This window comes from Typopeltis vanoorti, chromosome 10, assembly GCF_054136105.1.
Source record: "Typopeltis vanoorti isolate ZY-2024b chromosome 10, IOZ_Tvanoo_1.0, whole genome shotgun sequence".
In the NCBI taxonomy this organism is placed as follows: domain Eukaryota; kingdom Metazoa; phylum Arthropoda; class Arachnida; order Uropygi; family Thelyphonidae; genus Typopeltis; species Typopeltis vanoorti.
The window spans coordinates 44,000,836-44,014,455 of NC_143558.1; the positions used below are offsets into that span (position 1 = coordinate 44,000,836).

At 37.2% G+C, this 13,620-nt stretch overlaps 1 protein-coding gene across 1 annotated transcript in view; it reads right to left on the reverse strand.

Moving 5' to 3' along the window:
• Positions 1 to 13,620, reverse strand: part of LOC150102372 (uncharacterized) — a 211,795-nt gene that overhangs the window by 63,717 nt on the left and 134,458 nt on the right. Inside the window, exon 8 of the mRNA XM_090399565.1 lies at positions 5,181 to 5,351. Coding sequence (XP_090255691.1) covers positions 5,181 to 5,351 — 171 coding nt within the window. The remainder of the gene's footprint in view (positions 1 to 5,180; positions 5,352 to 13,620) is intronic.

Genomic DNA, 13,620 nt, shown 5'->3' on the forward strand with positions numbered 1-13,620 from the left:
GAATAGTGTCATAATAACTCCATATTGTTGTGAGGGGGGTGGGGGGGATAGTTGGTGAATGTATCTGCCTATATGGGTGGGTTTTCTAAAAACTGAGAAAACCAAGGTACCATTAGGTTGGCGGGTGACTAGTGTGTCCAAGAAGGGGAGGCTATTGTTTTCCTCTTTTTCCAGGGTGAACTTGATTCTAGGGTGTTGGTTGTTTAAGTGTGTTAAGAAGGAGAGGAGTGTATCCGGGCCATGTGGCCAAATAGTGAACACATCATCAACATAGCAAAGCCATATGGTAGGTTTTTGTAGGGCAGAGTTTAAGGCTTTCTCTTCAAAAGTCTCCGTAAAGAAGTTGGCCAAGGGTGGGGAAAGTGGTGAACCCATGGCTGTCCCCACTATCTGTTTGTAGAATTTTTCCTGCCAAACGAAATAGCCTGAGTTCATTGTGAACTGAAATAGGGCTGATATATCGGGAGGAAATTTAGCTTGGATTAGCTCTAAGGTTTCTTTGAGGGGAACATTTGTGAATAAGAAGGAGACGTCAAAACTGACGATTATGTCATTATGTTGGAGTGCAAGGTTTTCTATACTGGCTTTGAAGTGGGCCGAGTTTTTTATGTGTTGTGTGGTGCCAGTATAGTGTGAGAGCACTTTGGATAAATATTTAGCTAGTTTGCAAGTAGGGGAATCAATGCCATCTACTATGGGACGTAATGGCACATTTTCTTTAGGTATATTCGGGAGCCCATATATATGGGGAGGGGTCTAGAGTTATATGGTTTTAGTCTGTTAGTAATCTCCACAGGCCAAGTGACCTTCTTAAGGAGCCTATGGAGTTTTTTTTATCTAATTTGTGAGTTGGTGGGATTGTATTCAATGGGAAGGTAAGTAGCTCGATCTAACAGTAAAGCCTTAAACTTACCTGTGTAGTCAGTATGATTGAGTACCACAGTGGCATTCCCCTTATCCACTTTGGTGATAACTATTTCTTTGTTTTTCTTCATTTCCTGTGGAGACTTGTATTCACTAATGGATATGTTGGTTTTTGGTTTACTTTTGTGAGAACACAAGCTACATCCAATCTAATATCGTTGGCGATGTGGTTTTGAAGGTGGCAAATCCCACGTTCAATCTGGATCATTAATTCTTTGGCCAGTAATTTCCTGGGAGCAATGGCGAAGTTGTGACCACGTGACAGATCGTTGAGTGCTTCAGGCTTCAAGATAACTGAAGAAAGGTTCACTACAGTGTTGGTTTGTAGTTTTGGTTTGGACGTCGAGTTCTTTTTTAATTTATGAAACTTGTTGATATGTCGACTCCGTATTCTTTCGAATTCATTATTTTCCGCAGTGCACGAGATGGCATGTAGAAGTGACCAAAGCTCATGATTTAGCGTATTTGAAAGCTCTGTCTCTAGCACTAAAATAGCTCTGTTTATGTCAGCTAGGGAACCGTGTGTAGTGTTAATTTGTTCCCATAGTAAAGCCTGGCTCGCCCAGTTATTGGAAATTATATCGGAAAGTATATATTAAAGTTGATTTAATTTATATTTCTAGTGTACGCTGCCAATTCCTTAAGTATTAATTATCATGTTTAACCAGCGTATAAGCCTTTGTACAAGAATTATTATTATCCACAGAGATTCCATCGCACGCAAGGCCCGCCATTACGGCAAACTGAAGCTGAAGTTATCTAGACAACTGAATCGTCTGACCTTCCTAAAATGCTGCCAGGATAATCAGGCAATCCCAAATTGCGTAAAATTTAAGCGTTTCACGAAAAGCTCTTCGTATCTATAACTGGGCTTTACTACAGGAGCAAATTAACGCTACATGCAGTTCCGTAGCTGATGTAAACAGAGCTATTTTAGCGCTAGAGACAGAGCTTTCCAATACGCTAAATCACGAACTTTGGTCAATTCTACATGATGTCTCGTGCACTGTGGCAAATAAAGAATTCGAAAGAATATCGAGTCGACATATCAACAAGTTTGATAAATTAAAAAAGACCTCGCCGGCCAAATCAAAACTACAAACCAACACTGTAGTGAACCTTTCTTCAGTTATCTTAAAGCCTGAAGCACTCAACGCTCTGTCACGTGGTCACAACTTCGGCATTGCTCCTAGGAAATTACCGGCCAAGGAATTAATGACCCAGATTTAATTCGGGAGTCGACATATGAACTAGTTTGATAAATTAAAAAAGAACTCGACATCAAAACAAAAACTACAAACCAACACTGTAGTGAACCTTTCTTCAGTTATCGTGAAGCTTAAAGCACTCAATGCTCTGTCACGTAGTCACAACTTCGCATTGCTCCTAGGAAATTACCAGCCGAGGAATTAATGATCCAGATTGAACACGGAATTCGCTACCTTCCAAACCACATCGGCAACGATATTAGATTGGATGTAGCTTGTGTTCTCACAAAAGTAAACCAAAAACCAACATATCCATTAGTGAATACAAGTCTCTACAGGAAATGAAGAAAAACAAAGAAATAGTTATCACCAAAGCAGATAAGGGGAAAGCCACTGTGGTACTCAATCATACTGACTACACAGGTAAGCTTAAGGCTTTACTATTAGATCAAGCTACTTAACTTCCCATAGAATAAAATCCCAACAACTCACAAATTAGAAAACTCCATAGGCTCCTTAAGAAGGTCACTTCTTGGCCTGTGGAGATTACTAACAGACTAAAACCATATAACTCTAGATCCCCCCCCCCCCCCGTATATATGGGCTCCCGAAAATACATAAAGAAAATGTGCCATTACGTCCCATAGTGGATGGCATTGATTCCCCCACTTACAAACTAGCTAAATATTTATCCAAAGTGCTCTCACACTATACTGGCAACACACCACACATAAAAAACTCAGCCCACTTCAAAGCCAGTATAGAAAACTTTATATACTGACGCTTTACTATTAGATCAAGTCTCCTCCTTATTCACAAATGACCCCCCCTCAAAGAAACCTTAGAGCTAATCCAAGCTAAATTTCCTCCCGATATCTCAGCCCACAATGAACTAAGGCTATTTCGTTTGGCAGGAAAAATTCTACAAACAGATAGTGAGGACAGCCATGGGTTCACCACTTTCCCCACCCTTGGCCAACTTCTTTATGGAGACTTTTGAAGAGAAAGCCTTAAACTCTACCCCACAAAAACCTACCATATGGCTTTGCTACGTTGATGATGTGTTCGCTATTTGGCCACATGGCCCGGATACACATCTCTCCTTCATAACACACTTAAACAAACAACACCCTAGAATCAAGTTCACCCTGGAAAAAGAGGAAAACAATAGTCTCCTCTTCTTAGACACACTAGTCACCCGCCAACCTGATGGTACCTTGGTTTTCTCAGTTTTTAGAAAACCCACCTATACAGGCAGATACATTCACCAACTACCCCCCCCCCACCCCCCCTCACAACAATATGGAGTTATTAAGACACTATTCAACAAGGTTAAACTAATCTGTTCAAATGACCAAGCCCTAACCACTGAACTAAATCGCATCCTTAACACTTTCTCAGCCAAGCCCCCCCCCCGCAAAAAAAAAATCCAAAAAATACTAAAACCAGATATCCACAACCCACCATCCCCCCTACACAAAAAAGATTACTCTAAATCCATCACCATTCCCTACATCCAAGGCACCTCAGAAAAAATCAACAAAATCCTAAAAAAAACATGACTTGACCACTTGTTACAGACCATATAAAAAATTGGCATCCCTTATCTGCTCCACTAAAGACCAACCACTTCCCCTAGACCTACCTGGTGTATACCAGGTCCCTTGCAGCTGTAAACTGTCCTACTTTAGCCAAACATGCAGGACAGCAAATATTAGAATCTCAGAACACAAGGACTACATCTGATTTCACCAGTACAGCCACTCTGGGCTTGCAGACCATGCTCTGGATACTCGTCACAGAATAAGGTGGAAGAAAGCCACAGTAATACACCGCAGCAAGTTCAAATATGAAAGACTATTCATGGAATCAGCCTCAGCCCTTAGGAACATGCAAAACCTCAACAAATTCGGATGCATGAGACTGCCCCAAATTTGGGAAACATACATCAGAAGAACTTCAGCCAAAAGGCCAAGAATACCTAATATAGCCTGCCAGGGAGCACCATCAATACTTTAGGAAAACGGTAACATCTTTGCTTCGATTCTCATTTGCTGTTATGTAGTACTTGCGTGCAAATGTCTTTGTCTTAAGTTCCCATGAAGATGGCAACGTGACATTGCCAAAATATCGGAAAGCATATATTAAAGTTGATTTAATTTATATTTCTAGTGTACACTGTCAATTCCTAAGTATTAATTATCATGTTTAACCAGCGTATAAGCCTTTCCACAAGAATTAAAGTAACATTTCACAATTTAAACATTAATTCTGGATTTTTATAATTTCATACTCTTCAAGTTTTTTCTTGTATGTTATCTATTATTGTCTCCATTTATACTTTTTCATGTCATTTCATGTTGTTTGGTTCCTGCCAATTCTTTGCGTTTCATTAATGTAATTCCTACCATTTCCTTTGTTGTTTCCCACAATTTCCTGTGTCATTTCCCATGATATCCTTTGCTATTTCTCTCAATATTTCCTGTTTTCTGCAATTTTGTTTGTTTTATGGGAATGACAATATCAATTCCATAAATGAAATTCCCAGAAACTGAATAACAGAAATTTTTACTCACAGCTGATAAAACAATAGTCACTTTTATAAATATGTGTGGAGATATTAAGCATTACTGTTTGACTGTTTTTAAGAAAGAGGGAGTAATAATATACAGACTTAAAAGATTACTAAAACTTCTAGAATCTTTGAAAAAGTTTGGCATTTTGTTTCTTGAGTAATATTTCCAGATTATGTAAAAATAAATAAAAAATATTAATAGGTTTACAATCTTTTGTGAATGGAAATCTCATAAAACACATGTTTAGTTATATAAGTAATGCATCAGGATATGAAATACCTTACGAATTATGAAAACACGACTAGCTAGTTTTTCAAAAGGGAACCAGTGCACAACAAAATAAAAGATAAACTTAGTACTCTACTGAACGTGTTTAATGATGTATACAGTAGATGAAAATATATATAAAAAAAAAATTTAATCAGATACGTTTAATCGAGATATCTTAAAATATCTATGATCTTTTCCTAACCTTATCTAAAGCTATATCTCTTTCTGATAAGAGAATACGGAGGTCCTGAGAAAGCTGAAGATTTTTGTGAGTCCTTACTTTTTTTACATTTGCTAAAAGAGCTTCTTGATGATGATGAATTCTAGCTGGGCTTTGAGCTGTCTCCAGGTCATGAAGTAGCTTCTCTAACTTCTATTTAAAAATAATCATAAAGAAAAAATTTACTTATTTATATGTTTGCACAAGGTGCAATGCAAAAGATGCACTGCTGATTTAAATATAACAAAAGTTGATTTATTTACATCTTACCAATAGTAAAATATGAACTATGTGATCCCTCCACAGATAGCAATGAAAGTACATTTCAATCAAGAATAGTCATTATTTTATTCAAATAGATGGGGACAATGCTGTTATTAGTTTGTCCTCAATGATTTTCTCACTGTTGTGCCAGAGGTACAGAATGTTCTGCATGAGTTTAAGTCTTGATTTGATTTTGTCATTATACACCTGTAGTAAGATTTCAAAAAAGTTTCAGGAGACATTTTGGCTGATTTTGCACTCTTGAATAAAGACTAGGAAGAAGAGCCACTCCAATTTTGTATAATAAAGTAGTTATGAAAAGATATTACCTATCCATTATTCTTTCAGCCAAATAGAATTTTGAAACTTGAAAAGTTTTGAAATTGACCAGAGAGCTTATGTGAATCCAAATTTCAACATTGGAAATGCCCTACTTACAGGATGAAGAATGCTACTGAAGAGACCATCGGTTTGCCTATCAGTACCTGATAGCTGTTTCAAGCAATTGATTTTTGTCAGATACAAGGCAGAAAGAAACCTTAGAAGAGCAAGATCCCACTTCTCAAATATTACAGCAATCCTATGTCACAGATCATCAACCTCCACTACACTGAATTCCAATCTCCAACCCATTCTTCAATGGGGGCTCAGATAACCTTGTTAATTTCAATGCTAGAAAAACAGAGTTCTGGATTATTTCACACAAAAGATAACTGTTTTATTCTGGTATTACCTTAGACAACACTCAAATCCATCTCAAATCAATCTCATAGAATGAGATTTCTCTTAGCATAAAAAACATTATAACAATTAACCCCCCCCCCCACCAGGCATCCAAAACAATAGGATTCCTCTTTCATTCTAGGTATTACTTTATCAATAAACAGTTATTAACCTTATACAAATTGCAAACCAGCCCAACTAGTGAATACTGCTCTCACATTTGGGGTGGCATCTCTAAGAGCTCTCTAAAAATACTTGACTCAATACAAAAGAAGACAATCAGGATGATTATACCTGTCACTTACTAATTCACATTGCTCACTTTCACAAAAAGTTTGGTTTCTTGCGGCATACAACTTCTATAAATACTTCCATGGCAATTGTTCATATGAACTAGCATTAATAATTTCCCAGTCTCTACTAAATCCAATTTATTTATTTATTCACATGGAGTTTCCTCCCTTTTTCTCCCCTGTCCCTATTGGGACAAGTTGAGCCCCCTCATGGGGGAACTAAGTATTTATGGCTGTAGATCCGTGTGTGTTCGAGGGGCCGGTTTGCCTGCTTGCAGGATGAAAAAACCCTACTGCCTGCGCCCAAGACCGGCTAACTTGGATATGGCTGAGGAAGATCCTCAAATTCCCCACGTCTTCGACGGGAATCGAACCTGGGACACTACTTCCCCAGTCATATGGTTGCAAAGTGCACAGCCACTTGGCTAACCGCATGGACACTAAATCCAATGAAATGCATGCAACTGCTATCCAACTCCTGTATAGGAGTTCAACTCCAAACTCATAAAACAAGTTTCACTTCCTCCTCTTTCTTCTACTACAGTATTCTGGAATAGTCTCCCCCCTCTTATGTGTTTCTTAAAGGACATAATGCATGGATCTTCAAATCAAACATGAAACATTTCTTTTTTCCCAACTCTCCACTCATCCACGGCACTAATATACTATGGGTTGACTAAACCAACCTCCCATGGATGGGATGAACATAAAATAAAAATACTACAAAAAAATTTATTTTACATGAGTGAACTCAATCAGTATGTAAACCATAAATGTTGGAAGAAGGGCTAGAAGGCTTCAATTTGGTGTAATAAATCTATCTGATGAAAGGATATTAAATATCCATCACTCTTTCATAGCCAAATTGACACCAGAAACTTCATGAGAATACAACTTTCAGCATTGAAGTTGCCTTAGTACTGCAAAACTTAAAACAATGCAAACTATCCACCACAGTCTATTATACCAACTAAGGCCTTCTAGGCTCTTTTTCTAATGCTTATGATTTATTCACCAATTGGGAGTTCACGTATGTAAACAACAACATAGGATTACTACAATATTAAGAAGAAGATTCTTGTCATAAGGTTTCCCACCTGGTCCCTGAAACCTTAATAGAAAGCAATAATAAAAAAAGCAAACATATGAGCTCCTCATTACCTTTTAACTAATGTAATACCAAGGAAATTCTGATGCCAAAGGTTGTATTTTTATATGCTTGCTGATCAATTTCAGAATTTAAGTTTCAAAATGTTATTCAGCTATAAAAGAATAATGAATATTTAATATCCTTTGCTGAATAGCTCTTTCTTCTTCATAAAGCACATAAGAAACAGCACTTTAAAACTATCAGTTTAAAGTAATCAAGGATTACTTAAAACTTGATTACCAAATTCAGTAATCAAGGTATCTGATATTTACTAATAACCAGTACTCATAAATGACACTGGTTGCCACATTAAACAAATCATCTTTAGAAGTCAATCCTCAAAATTTTTTGGATTGCATCTCATACAATTTAAAATACCTTGAAAATATAAAGAGAATACTGAACACTACAAAGAATAATGAATTAACAACCAATCTTCTGAGTAGATCTTATTATGAGGAATGTACTGAAGGTGATTAGAAGTATTTATCAAGCATTGAATTTACTTCATACAATGATGATGAAATTTTTAAAGAGAGGAGCAGTTTAATAGTCAGCTTCAATGTAAAGTTACAGGCTAAAATATATCAAGCCTTTTTTGGGCACTTCATCCTATCACTTTTAATAATAAGTATGCTTGTTTTCACTTTAAGATGTAAAAATAACATGGTAAAAAGGGCTCTAACATGACACTTCTGTGTTATACATACTTGGAATATTTTGTAAAAATTATCTGGTTCGTAATCAGACAATTTCCATTTATAACGCTGTTCTCATAGGAAAATTGATAGTGGATATAGGTAATGGATATTGCTATGAACACCTAATTATGGTAGAAATATCTGCCTATGCAGATAACCAAGCTAATCGCTCACTTCTCGGAATGAGTAACTCTGAATTTCAAAATTCTAAATATCAGGATCACAACACACTGCCATTGCATGCAAACTGGCAAATTTGCAACTACTGGATGCTACTTTGATTATATATAATAGGAAATGAAAATGTGTGCATGTGTAGTAGTTTAACAAATACAAATAAAATTTTAAATATTAGCAGTATTAGGTATTTTCAGGTGGCTGACCTACCAATTACTGATTATGATCAGCGCTGGATAATCATATCAAGTATGATCATCCAGTGTTGGATTATCCATACTCAGCACTGGATGATCATATAACAGACATCACTGCTAAGATAAACTAAATGCTTTTGTATTCTTTCTTTTTAAGGCCAACTCAAACAATGAAGAGTCACTGACTTAAAAACTAAATATCTATTTATTAAAGCACCACACAGTAGAGCATATACAATCATAGTAATGCATTCTTGGATAATGCAATTTTCTTTTTAGTTATTTGTGCATATGGCATTTTCCACAGTGCACACAAAGTCAGCTAGATGTGCTGGAATGATGTATAATATTTAGTTTGAAGATTTAGTATAACTACAGCATACAAAAATGTATGGTCTGCCAAATATCTAGATCAGTGAGGATCACTTGACATTTGAAATATCCTGATTAAAAGAAATTATTAAAAAATCTACTAGAGAATTAGAGCAAGTGGAGAAACATTTAAAGAAATTGAGGATAAGAGAATAATCAAAACAAAAAGAGGGGCAGGAAAGTATTGAAATTACTACTAATAATAAAGTAAGTCAGAATATAAGAAAAAAAGAAGTAATATGGTAAAGGACCTTATGAATGTATCTTCTGAGGAGGGAAAAGAGAAAGTTGCCTAACTGGGCCAGGCAGGATATAGCTTTAAGTATAAAAAAAAGCCAGGTAGTAACTGGTAATTGTTATGTCTATACACTAATGCCAGGAGAATCAGGAACAAAGGGGTTAAGTTTGTTGCTTTGGTGAATATGGTAGCCAAAGATTGCTGGCAGTAGTGAACCATGGCTAATCAGAGTTAGATGTTGTAACTTTACTGAATACAGATGGTATCCCTGTATCAGATAAGATTGTTCTAATAATGCATGGATAGGCTTATGTGTTTGTCAGACATGTTGTAATAGATAGATTTCATTAAGATGCCGTCGTTGTGAACCTATCATCGACAACCTTATCCAAAGAGACCAATGAGAGCATTAAGTCTTGGACACAATTTTGCCATTACTCCTAAAGAAGTTCCTAAAACCAAAATAATGGCTTCCGTTGAACACGGGATATACCACTTGCCTCCAGCTATAGCCAATAACATTAGGTTAGACGTGGCCAATATCCTAATTCATTCTAAGCCTCCCAAAAATAATATCCCACATAAAGAAATAATAGCTCTAAAAGAACTACGCAATAATAACCACATTACAATAACCAAATCAGACAAAGGAAACGCCACAAAATGCATGCACTGCTCCAAGACTGGTCTACAAATCAAATCATAGATCGAGATCCCACCAACTCACAAAAGAATAAGGTGTGCAAGTTACTGAACAAAGTCACTTCCTGGCCAAAAGAAATTGTCAAAAAAACTCAAACCCTTGCACATTAAAACACCCAGAATACATGGTGCTCCTAAAATACACAAACAAGGTACACCTTTGCATCCTATTGTAGATAGATAGTATAAACAGTCCTACATATAAACTAGCTAAACATTTAGCCAAATTACTAGCCACTTACACAAACAATTCTCCCTCTTTTGTTAAAAATTCTAAACACCTAAAAAGTATTTTAGAAAACCACACCTTAAATAGTTCAGACCTAATGGTGAGTTTTGATATCACCTCATTATTCACTAATGTACCACTGATGGAAACATTTAACTTACTAAATTCACAATTTCCCCCAGATATATTTCAGCTATTTAAATTCACAGTACAGGCAGGTTATTTTACATGGAAAGGGAAAATATACAAACAATTAGATGGGACAGCTATGGGTTCCCCCCTTAGACAACTTCTACATAGAACATCTGGAAAAACTAGCTATCAACACAGCCACTCTCAAACCTAGTCTCTGGCTATGCTATGTTGATGTGTTTGCTATTTGGCCACATGGCCCAGACACATTAAATACATTTTTAGTGCATCTAAATAGCCAGCACCCTAAAATCCACTTTACAATAAAAATAGAAGCCAATGACTGCCTGCCCTTCCTGGACACACTGCTCACACATCTTCCAGAAGTTTCCTTATCATTTTCGGTTTATAGAAAACCCACACATACAGGGAGATACTTACAAAAACAATCATACCATCACCCTTCTCAACAATATAGTATCTTAAAAACACTAACCCATAGAACTAGAGCAATCTGTTCCAATGACAGATGAATCACTGCTGAACTTTCTCACCTACATCACACCTTCTTAACCAATGGTTATAATCCCATAAAATAGATAACATACTAAATGCTACCCAGAAATTCCCCTCTATCTATCACAGAAGACTACAACAAAGCTATCACCATCCCATACATTAACGGCACATCTGAAAAGATATCTAAGGTGCTCAACAAACACCAACTGTGCACCGTATTTAAACCTCATGTGAAATTAGCAACTCTCATCCGTTCACCTAAGGACAAATGCACTCCTTTATCACATCCAGGAGTCTATGAAGTGCCCTGTTCTTGCCATTAAGTCTACTATGGACAGACAGGAAGAACTGTGGCATTTGCCTCAGTGAACACAAAAAATATATCCGACACTTTCGCTATGGCAAGTCAGGTCTGGCAGACCATGCTTTGGATACCCTAGCACACAGGATCAATTGAAAAAAAAAAAAATAATAATAATAATAATGCAAGAAGCTTTTACAAGTCAGAGAGGTTGTTCCTGGAATACAGAAGCCTTAAAACATACTCCAAACCTTAACAAGTATGGCTGTATAAATCTACCAAAGATTTGGGAGACAGTCATCCTAAGACCAAATTAATATTTATTACTTTTATTTTATTTTTTTTTTTTTTCAAACTTTCTAAGACTATTATTTGGACTATTATTTCAAAACTTTGAACTACTTTTTTTTTTGTACCTAGATGGCGCCCTATTAGGACTTTAGTCTTGTGTTGCACGCTGCAATTACTTATACTAGCCCCACTGTTATACCAGATTGTGATCGTCTTGCATTTGTAACAAACTGTGTTGTGTGCTCTGAAGATGCTGGATATAATACCAGCGAAATATTAGCTTTTAAGTTAATAAATAGTTATTTTCTTATCCATCAGTGTTCATATCAATACCGTTAAATCTATTACAACATGTTCAAATAATGAGTACTCAATCTGCTAATATGTATCAACCAGATTTATGTAATATGGTGCTCAGTGCTATCACAACATTGGATGAAGAGATAAAGATGCACGAGAAGGAGGTTGAAGAGCTGTTGCATAACCTAGATAAGAATTTGGCAATAGGGACGGATGGGATATCAGCATGCATGTTAAAGAAATGTTCAGCCAAATTGGCTAGGCCCTTGATATGTTTGTATAACTTGAGTCTCAACTCAGAAAAGATACCACATGAATGGAAAGAATGTACGATAGTTCCATTGTACAAGAGTGGTACAAAAACCAATGTGTCTAACTACTGACCTATCAGTATCTCTGGAGTGGTGGTGAAGAGTTTAGAAGAGTTGGTAAGAATGCACATACAGAAATGGGGTGACAGACAAGATATTCTCTGCAAGGAATAGTATGGGTTTACTAAAGGGACACCATGTTTGAGCAATGTTACAGCTTAGTTGGATACAGCTTAGTTGGATAAAGGGAATGGATACACTATGATGTTGGAATTTGCTAAGGCATTTGATAGAATACCACATTATTATTATTATTACCACGGGCTACTCAAGGAGTCCTTAGACTCATCGAGGGAGACCCTAAACATCATGTTCACGCAGCTCTTCAACATTCTCACAGTATCTATCATACCTTGCCTTGAACTCGCTCACTGTCATAGCACCCACAACAGACTCTGGCAGCTTATTCCACTCATTTACCACTCTAAAAGTAAAGAACCCAGCTCTAACACTCCTGCTAACCACGCTCTTGCCCAGCTTCCATGGGTGTCCCCTAGTTCTCCCACCACCAGTCCTGATCTCAAAAATATCATCTGAATTAATCCTATTAGAATCCTTTTAGCAATTTGAATGTCTCAATCATGTCTCCCCTTTTCCGCCTATCAACTAGTTTCTGCAACCCACAAATCTTCAACCTGTTCTCATATGGTTCATTCCATAGACCTGCTACCATCTTAGTCACTCGCCTCTGGATCCTCTCAACCTCCTCCCCATCAAGAAGGAACCGAGGTGACCAAATCTGGGCACAGTAGTCGAGATGAGGTCTTATCAGGGCTCGGTACAGAGGTACAATAACTTGTTTTTCTCTGCTCGTCAAGGTATTTTTCAACAACCAAGTGAGTTGATGAGCTGATTTAGCTACTTTCGCAATGTGCCCCCTAAACTTCATCTCCCTATCCACCAACACTCCCAAGTCCCTGGCCTCATCAATCTCTTGGAGTACAGTTCCACCAATGTGGTATACTGCTGCTAATCTTTTCACTCCGAAATGCATAACCTTACATTTTGTCACATTAAATTAACATCCATTCTCCTTAGTCCAGAACGCCAATCTATCTAAGTCATCTTGCAAGACTTTGACATCTTCTGCATTCACTATCGCCCTACCCAACTTTGCATCATCAGCGAACAAATGAACTGTCCCACTTAGACCCTTCCCTATATCGTTAATGAACAGATTAAACAGCAGTGGTCCAAGAACAGAACCCTGTGGCACACCACTAGTCACAGGCCGTTTTTTGGACTCTACTCCTGAATAAACTACTCTTTGATATCTCTCCATCAACCACCCAGCTATCCATCTCACCAACCCTATATCCATTCCCATATGTTGTAGTTTACGGATTAGAATTCCATGTGGTATCCTGTCAAACGCCTTTGCCAGGTCCAGCAGTATCACTGTAAACCCATTTCCCTTATCCAGTTCAGCCGTCACCTTGTTATAAAACTTGAGCAAGTTACT